Below are 9,576 nucleotides of genomic sequence, written 5' to 3' on the forward strand. Positions count from 1 at the left end.
GCAGATAGCCCTCGTGCAGCTTTGCGCGAAATCAAAAAACTTACCAATAATATTACTAATTTTCAAGTGAGAATAAATTTTTTCTGATCATCTTCCTGTTTGCTTTTGAAGAGGTACTCACTTAACATACAAAATGTACGAAGTTTTGAGACAGCTATTTGTTGGATAATAAATTTACCTGTACAATGTTTCGTCTCTAATAGTGAGACATATGGTTTTGTGTATGTATTTATGTATATATTTAAATTGTTTTAGTTATTTCAAATACTTCCCTTAACGTTTGTCGTTTTAATTATCTTATTCTTAATCGTTTTATTCATTTTACACCTAACTTTTTGTTTTGTGATTTTAAATTTCTTTGAATCTACTTAATAGCTTAATTATTTAAAACTTCGTTTGAAATATGTTAAATTTAATTTTATCATTTTATTAATTTTTAATTTTATTTTCTGTGTATTTTTAGAGTTAGTTATCAATTCTTTCTTAGTCTAGGGGTTAAGGCTTATAAAACAGTTATTGACTTTACGGCTTTTCTCTGCGTTCTTATGGTATTTATCAAGATGTTGGAACTGTTATTCCAATATGATGCCCGCACCCCAGTGGCACAGCGGTATGTCTGCGGACTTACAACGCTAGAAACCGGGTTTCGATACCCGTGGTAGACAGAGCACAGATAGCCCATTGTGTAGCTTTGTGCTTAACTACAAACAAATATGATGCCCACTGACAAGTATGTAATAATTTTATATTTAATGGATTGTTTCAATTAGGCAGAACACCATTTGTTCACCATAGAGATAATCCATAATTATTTCAACAAGAAAATGAGTGTTGAAAAAACGTAGTTATTTTCGATTTGTTTACTTAGGTTGAAAGGACGACTGCCCGAATCTCCCTCACACCAAAATATTTCTCGTAAACAGACATAAACTTGCAACAAAGATATCACGAGGAAAGGAAATTGTGGACATCTAAAGAAGAATGATTAGTAGATGCAGCATTGATAGGATACATGTCCGATACATTTCAGTTCACCTGTTAATACTCAAATTCACCATGGTAAGGCGTTGAATAGACGGAAGACCACGTTATACGCTAATGGAGATTATTTGCCCAGTTGCCCAAGGTTACCCTTTTGAAATTAAATTAAGAACTTGGCCAAAAACTCAATCATTCTGGACATTAATAATAACTAACTTTGGAATGCAAGCTAGCACACTTACGGTGCACTAGGCTTCATGCTGTTGAATTTTCATGGATATGCTGAAACCCATCAGTCATAATCCTACTCAATCATTGCTTTGGATGGATGGGTCTAGGTTTAACGGTAACCTGAAGGACATTTCAATTAATACTCTGTAATCTCAACCTATGTTGTGGTGTGGACCTGTTTTAGTTGGTTTAAGACTAAGACCACTAATAATAATTAGAGTATCCTTGAATTTCATGACACAATGTTACATTGTGGAAAATGTTGTACTACTCGCAGTAATAGAAGTCTATTAGAAGTAACAAATGTTTTTCAGCATAGCATGCAATACCACCTACCTTGTCTAGCAGAGGTTAAAGACAAATAGCATCAAGAATATACCCTAACCAACTCAGGTCCCTGACATGAATTCAACTGAACTGTTCTCATAGCAACTAGAACTACTTTTTATCAAGAGTGGCGGTCTATACCACCAGATGTGTTGCCAAATGCTACTAACAGAGCCAAAGCTGTGATGAGTGTCAAAGATGGAATCACAAACAATTAAAATTAGGATTCGTCGGAGAAAACAACTTCCTCCTTCTCAAGGTTTACTGTCTGGCTTTCTGTGATATAGTTTATTGTACAACGGGGTTTTCTTCACACACACACAATATAGGTGAAAGCTTTTGATCTTTGGTGCACAATAATTTATATCTCAGGTTTTAGTTTATACATTTTTCTTTCGCGGAACCGACAGCGGGCAATTTGTTTTGTTTTTTATACTAATAATACTTCTACTGCTACGTGTTTTTTTTTTCATGTTTGCCCGTCTTTCCACATATGTGACAGAACAACTTTATTTTGCTATTACAAGAATCTGGTCATATCCCTGTTGCAATGTTATTACAGCATCGATGATCAAAAGTGTCAATGCTAGGTAGAATCTCGTTCAAATACACAGGAAACACACACATGCATGACTTGTCATCCGAGGAGGGTGTGCTTTGGATGTCACAACAACTCTGATATCGTAACAAGAAGGTCATGTGTGATATTTTGATATGAGCTGCATAATATTCGAAAGCCATTGCTCCTAGAAAAAATGTGCATTTTATCTGATTTTGTCGTGCTTTGAAATTGATAGAATTAAAAAAAAAAGACAAACAGTATTAATTCTAAACTATATAGTATTCGATGATCAATACCACACACATAAATAATAACAGAAAATTAATTCCCACACCTTAAGATATTAGATCCATATTATATGTGTGTGTGTGTATATATATATAAATAATGTTTAAACAAATTTCGTTAAGGTAAAAAAAAATACAGTAGACTTTAGTTTAAGGCAATTTCAGTGATAAAAACTCGCTTTGAAATTTATATTTTTAGTGAAGCGTTTTTCCTAGCAACGGTATGCGAACCGTAAATCCTCGGATTCATAATCTGGATACAGTAACCACTACGCCACGCTCAGCCTTACGTATTTCTTATTTTTTTTTACCAGTAAGCATATTCTAAATGCGTTTCCAACAATTCGAATTCAACATGAGTAATGATAAGTAGCTAATAAGAATTTTTGCCAAGATAAGTTTCTTGAAACTCTTCTAGTTGCTGTTATTAAAATAAAAATACTGTTCCCTTTGTAAAGTACATTATATGTACATTGTATATAAAACCCCCACGTTATTTAAATATCACAGTTTCTAGAAAAGTGACCGATTGGATAAGACTGCATGCACTATAAACAGTTTTATGTATCAAGGATTACCTTATCCCAATTTTAGAGATACAGAACATTTGACGGTCTGATTAAAACATTTCGGTGTTTTTTTCTTAACTCTTTGCTATCACGATGTCTTTATTTAAAGCCAGATTTACACGTACCAAAGATGATTTGTTCTAAATTTTCACGTCTCGAAGAGCTTATATTTTTGCTTTCTTTTGTGCGTGTGTATGTTTAACATGGCTTGTGGTTCTAAGCTATATTGTAGTTATGCTTCTTAATAATAATATAACAGCCAACGTATTATTTGTTCTCAAAATCATAGATCGATGTAAAATTAAATCTGTTTCGAAATATTTCTTGGTTAGAAGTAACATTTTATTCATTTTGCAGATAATACAAATAAAAGAACGAGAAACTAGATATTTAAGCAGTTGTTAATCCCGATCAAATTATTTGTACCTCTATACTTCACTAATACCGTACCTGTAGCAACCTGACCCAGGTCATCCACATTTTAATCTCTAGAACTCTCAAAGTGCCATCGTTTTATAGGCTTGGCGTGGACAGAAACATTCAAATATGCACACATAATTAAGATATATAACTGAATGCATAAAGTAAGATACAAAGCAAGAAAAAATGAAATTATAATACACAATTTAATGTCATGTAATTGCTGTTGTCTATTCCAATGGTAAATATTGCAACTGAACACAAAGTACGCATTTATAATGTCAGCAATTCTGCTGTTTAATTTCTGTTATTTAACAGAAAAACAAAATCAGTTCCGAAGTTCACGCACAATATTGCGACATCTGACAAGTATCTTAAAATATTATTCCCTCACTTCTCTTCCCCCCCCCCTCCCTTAGTGGCACAGCGGTATGTCTGCGGACTTACAACGCTAGGGACCGGGTTTCGATACCCGTGGTGGGCAGAGCACATATAGCTCTTTGTATAGCTTTGTGCTCAACTCCAAACAAACAAACAAATAAACTCACCTCTCCCACAAGATGAAACCATTGTCGTCAATTGTTGGGATGGTATGATTCGGGTTGATCTATATAGGAATTGGGACAATACAAGAAAAAATGCTTAAAAATAAAAATCAATATAAAAGTTAAACAAGAAAAATTAGAAATGTTTAGCTGTTTTTTTATGTTTCTTCATTCAAACAATAATATTATACCCACTTTTAGAAACTCTGGTTTCAAGTGTTCAAATACTTTTATCAGAACCTTTTCAATTGAACTATTGTAGAGTTTAAAACACTTGCTTGAAAATGACAACCAAATCAATAGATTTCTACTATTTGCCGATCAGTCCTCCATGCCGAGCGGTAGAGATGGTCGCCAAACACTTGAACGTTTCTTTGAACAAGAAGTTGGTAAATATAATGGCTGGGTTGATTGCTTTTCAAAAACGCCTTAACAAACTCTGGATTTTTGATGTCCTGCTGACAGATGATAAAATATAATATTGAACTATCTGTTGTGTTGCAAGTATATCTGAAGGATTTGTGGTCCAACAAAATACACTTGTGAATGCTGGAAAAAAGTGTGACCTATATTTGAGCTTCCTCGCGCATACTCCGGACATTACGAAAGTTGCCCTGTTATTTTGTTGTTGTTTTCCTAAGCCACGTGGCAAAGAGTTTGCGGATGAGAGAACATAAGTACAGAAACTTATCATTTTCCAAGAAAATTCTTCACGCCCTTGTAATTTGTTGATCTTACTTAAAGATCCATACATGTACTTATCCGTTTCATAATTCTGATACCAATGATTAAAATATTGTCAGGTATTTTCTGAAGTGTATTATTTTCTTTTTAAGTAACAACTATCATTTTCAAGTAAAGTGAAGCCACAATTGTTCCGAAGAAAGAAAACATTTATACAGTGAAGTGCGATTAATACACACAATGAACTTCGAACCAGATGAAAGCCAACTAAATAGATGGTTCAAGGCGAATTTCTTTATATTTATGTACTTACTGTTCTAAGTTGTTCCAGCCTTCTTGGAGACCACTTTACTTATTCTGTAAGCCATTGTATGTAATATTAAAATGTGTTTTATTATCAAATTATGGAAAACAATTTCACAGTTCTGTCACTGAATAATTTTGTTTACCACTTTTGAAAAATAAAATATGAAATTATTGTTAGAGAGTAGTTTTAGGTAGCGCACTCGTATGCCGAATGAAATGTACTTAAAAAGCTACCTCCAATACTTAAATTATGGGCCTATTTATTAGCATACTGGGATATGTTCGGAAGGTCCAAGGTGTGAGCTGGGGTAGTACTATTATAACTGTGACAATAAATCACATTATTTGGTTTTAAGATTAGCCGCTTAGGCATCTTGTGCCATTGGTTGTCTTTTCTTTGGTCAACATTTTTAAATTACGGTTGAACCTCGTGTCCCAGCTGTGTCATAAGGTTCCATTTATGTTAAAAATACCAAATAACCAATTCCATAATACAGAAACAAACTGATAAATGCGCTGCATGAGTTTAAATATTATTACATAAATGTTGGTTTAAAGAAATATACAAATATATTTAAATGGCTCTGCCATATCCCAAAAATCAGTTCCAAACTACTAATAATATAGAGGTATAACGCTTAATTTATACCATTTATGTGTTTTTTACCTTATTATATATATATATATATATTGTGTCTGTGGGGATAATTTTGGAGTGTTTCAAAATCTATTCTCAAAACACAACTATGTGGAATATTCTAAGGCTTTTTGTTAAGACTTAGAAATATTTTTTTAAAGTATTTTATAGCTACACTCGTTGTATCTATGTAAATTTTATCTGAAGATCAAGACCAAAACAACCTGCACGACACAGTGTGTGTTATTAACATGCGTGATAGTTTATTAGCGATATTCCACTTTCTATAGCTCGGACTGTGTTAATCCAAACTAGCACGTATTTCCAATGGATATGCTCTACTGGATCCTTACTTCACATACCAAATTTCAAGGCAATCCATCAAGAAATACATGAGATATGAATTTCCAATTTTGATTGAGTTTCTTCCTATTTTTTTCTTCGCACCGAAGGTACGGAAACTTGATTTGAGAGAAAAACATATTTATATTTTATGGATTTCTTCCAAATTTGGTACATTGATATATATATTTAAAATTTACAATTAAGTAGCACAATACAGCTTACGTGTCACAAGTCGAAAGGAGCGTAGTATCTAGGCGATCAACACTGAAAATCAAGTACAAATTTAAAATTTCTTAAATCTTATTTATTTATTACTTAATAATTCACTTGCTTTAAGTTCAATTATCGTTAACTTCCGATCCAAGCAATTAAGCTACCTAAAGAGCTTAGAACTAATATAATTAACAGAGTAAATAATGTAGCTAATTTAATACAACAGTCTAACCAGGCGTGTGATCCTCCCAGTGGGTCAGCGGTAGGTTTACGGACTTACAACGCTAAAATCCAGGGTTTGATTCCCCCCGAGTTTGACACATCAGATAGCCTAATGTGGGTTTTCTCAAACCAAACAAGTCAATATAAAAAAGGACAAATCTTATAATGAGTACAATTTATTAGCTCATCCTTTGGATGCCCTCACTGTTTCAATATTTTCGGCCATAATCCCAATAGTGTCTGACGGGGATCTTTCCCCCTCGGCAGGTTTAATTTAATCCTCTGTTGATATGATAATTTACAAATTCGGGATAGTTATCGTGTTCTGTATATATAATAAATTTAAAATAGAAAAAGAAACTTATTATATGTACATATACATTAAACAATTAACCAATAGCATATAAGAACTTTTATTTTTGTTTCATGCGGTTTCACTATTTCCTGTTCCTTGAAAAGCATGACACCATTATACGCAAAACTGCATTATAATCTACCCTAACAAAAACCTAATGACCAATGGAAACCCAGCTTTAACAGTTTAACATGTGCGCATGACATATATTGTTGAGATAGAGTCATGTAGCGGCACATTACAAATAATACAGTAAAGAAACGTTTATATAAATAAATAATAATAAATTTAATGAACAACTGAACTGTGCAATAAATACTAAAAATATTATTACTCTTATTAAAAATAGCCATGGTAGACGCAATAAAAAGAAAAACAAGTTACTGAACATACTATATTGCTGTGTCAATACACAACTAATTTGACTTTAAGGCCACACCTAGTTTTATAAAGAAAGTCAATTTACAGAGTAAGCAGCCAAAAGTTATAAATAAAGTAGTTATACCTTAAGAAACTAGCCGGATGCATAAGCGATAATAAGATATGAGAAATATCACAGTAATATCAAGACTTAAACGATGAAGTAACAACAATGGAAAAAATAGCAACTAAAGTAACCAACAGTAACTAAAGTTACGGTTTAAACACCGAAAGCTGGCAAAGCATTAGGCCTATCATTTATGATAAAAATAATGTAAAATGCATTTTTTTCTAATTATTCCTCCTAATTTGTCTATTCTAATTCCAAATTAAAGATGCGTTAAAATAACATTCCACATCTACCTTTTGTTTCCCATAAATCGTTGCCCAAGAGGCCTTTCGTATAATTCTAGAGCTCGTCAGATAGGACAAAAGGTGATAGACCAAATATTTTATTTTACTTTATTTCGTTTCAGTCCCTAAAACGAACTGGCGTGTCGCTTTGTTTGTTTGTTTGAAGTTAAGCACAAAGTTATACAATGGGCTATCTGTGCTCTGCTCACTGCGGGTATCGAAACCAGGTTTCTAGCGTTGTAAGTCCGCAGACATACCGCTGTGCCACTGGGGGCTGGCGTGTCGCAGAAGGGTGTGTTGGTTAAAAGATGAATTGCAGAAACTTGACAGTGATTGATTTATAATATCATATTTATAAAATAAAAATGTGGAATATAATATCCGTTGGCCAACATAATCAGTTGAAACACACTACTGAGTCATTGTGTTGGATAATATAGTAAGGTAAATTGGTAATTTGTGCGACATCATGATCAGTGACGGGCAGAGACATCAAGTACATATTTAGAGTGTGATTAAGTGGTAGAAGCAGCTTCCTTGGAGGATGAACTTGTTTGCTGAGTAAGTGGTCAATAAGAACATTTTGGGTTTTAAAACCCCGAGGTGATACATCGTGATATCGTGCTCACGGCTGGAAAAGATGTTTGGCAATGGTGGGAAGATGACACAGTCATACAGTTCACCAGTAGGATTAGGTAACCAGATGTGAAACACGAGACGAATAGCATGACATTTCAGGCCTTATAAAGTAACGCTAAATAATTGAACAGTAGAGGAAAAATGAGCGGGAAGTTGATTGGTATGAACATTAATAATTTCAGCATTATGACATGGTCTAAACGTTTTTTCGAGTTGGACCAAATAAGATTAGTTTGATCTTGGTAGCATTGATGGTTAAACGCCATTGACGACACCATGTAAGAAGATGGCTGATGGCGAGTTGTGAAGACTTGCTTGTAGTGATCATAGTTGGGCAATATGTAACAAAGGCAATGTCATCAGAATATTGGAAAACATTAATATTTGCGTGTTGCGGTATATCCACTATAGTATGTAAATAAGTGGTAAGTATTCTGATCCTTGTGAGTCACTCGCTGAAATATCATATACTAAAAAGGATACCTTCTAAAGCCAATACACCCCGTCGTCCCCGAATAAAGGAATTGATACTCTTGAAATAACTTAATGGAAGGGACAAAATCAAAGAAACATCATACAGGATGGTCGGTTTGTACTGAAGTGATTAGTTATTGTGTAGGAAAACCTGAGTTATTGATCAAGCATTTAAAGAAAAAGTCGAAAGACTGGTTGGCTGCGTGGTAAAAGTAGATGTTCGGAAACTTTGTTTTTAAAGCAAAAACACATTGGACCATCTGCTAAGTCCACAGCGAGGAATCGAATCCCGAATCTTAGCGTTGTAAGTCTGTAAACTTACCGCAGTACCACCGGGAGACAAAACGATATAGTTAAGTGACAACAATGCCCTCAAAGATCTTATTGAAAACATTGGTGAGGTTAATAGAGCGGTAAGAATTAACAACAGTAGGATCTTTATTAGGCTTCAAAAATACTAAAATAATAGAATTTGTAAGACAGTGGATAATTACTAACATGGAAGATCACATTGTAAAATTTAACCAGTAAAAGAAAAAAACTTTGTAATGCCTACTTTATATAAAGGTATTTGATACCAGCTTGCCCCGAACAATGTTACACTTACCTGTAATCGCAAGTTGAATATCAGATACTGTTGTACAGACATTCTAATAACTGGCACTTAGTTTATGATGCAAGTGCGAAAGTAGGTCAGATAGAGGGGATTCAGTAAAATTGGATTCATCAATAGTGGGTGTAGGGTCTGGGACACGAAAAACTCTTTCATTATATGTTGCAAAAAAAAAAGATCAGATTTTTGAAGCCAGGATAAAATAATTCTTTAGAATTGGGTACTTTGGAAGCCTCCAATCGTGAGACGAAATCTACGTCAAAACTGAGAGACACTGTATGCACTCTGAAGTGTTTACTTGCAAGTCTCCATTGTAACCGCAATAGAATTGCATGCTGTTTTTTGAATGTAAGTACAAACCAAACCTTTATATTAGGGAGATATCGCAAATC

The 9,576-nt window shown here is 33.9% G+C and overlaps 1 protein-coding gene across 1 annotated transcript in view; it reads right to left on the reverse strand.

Moving 5' to 3' along the window:
• Positions 1-9,220, reverse strand: part of LOC106468984 (glutathione S-transferase 1-like) — an 18,950-nt gene extending 9,730 nt beyond the window's left edge. Inside the window, exons 1-3 of the mRNA XM_022397382.1 lie at positions 9,179-9,220; positions 4,118-4,162; positions 3,926-3,984 (exon numbers count right to left, since the gene is read on the reverse strand). Of these exons, the coding sequence (XP_022253090.1) occupies positions 3,926-3,984; positions 4,118-4,162; positions 9,179-9,220 (146 nt within the window). The remainder of the gene's footprint in view (positions 1-3,925; positions 3,985-4,117; positions 4,163-9,178) is intronic.
• Positions 9,221-9,576: the final 356 nt, after the last annotated feature.

The sequence above is a fragment of the Limulus polyphemus genome, unplaced genomic scaffold (assembly GCF_000517525.1).
Source record: "Limulus polyphemus unplaced genomic scaffold, Limulus_polyphemus-2.1.2 Scaffold3249, whole genome shotgun sequence".
Lineage (NCBI taxonomy): Eukaryota > Metazoa > Arthropoda > Merostomata > Xiphosura > Limulidae > Limulus > Limulus polyphemus.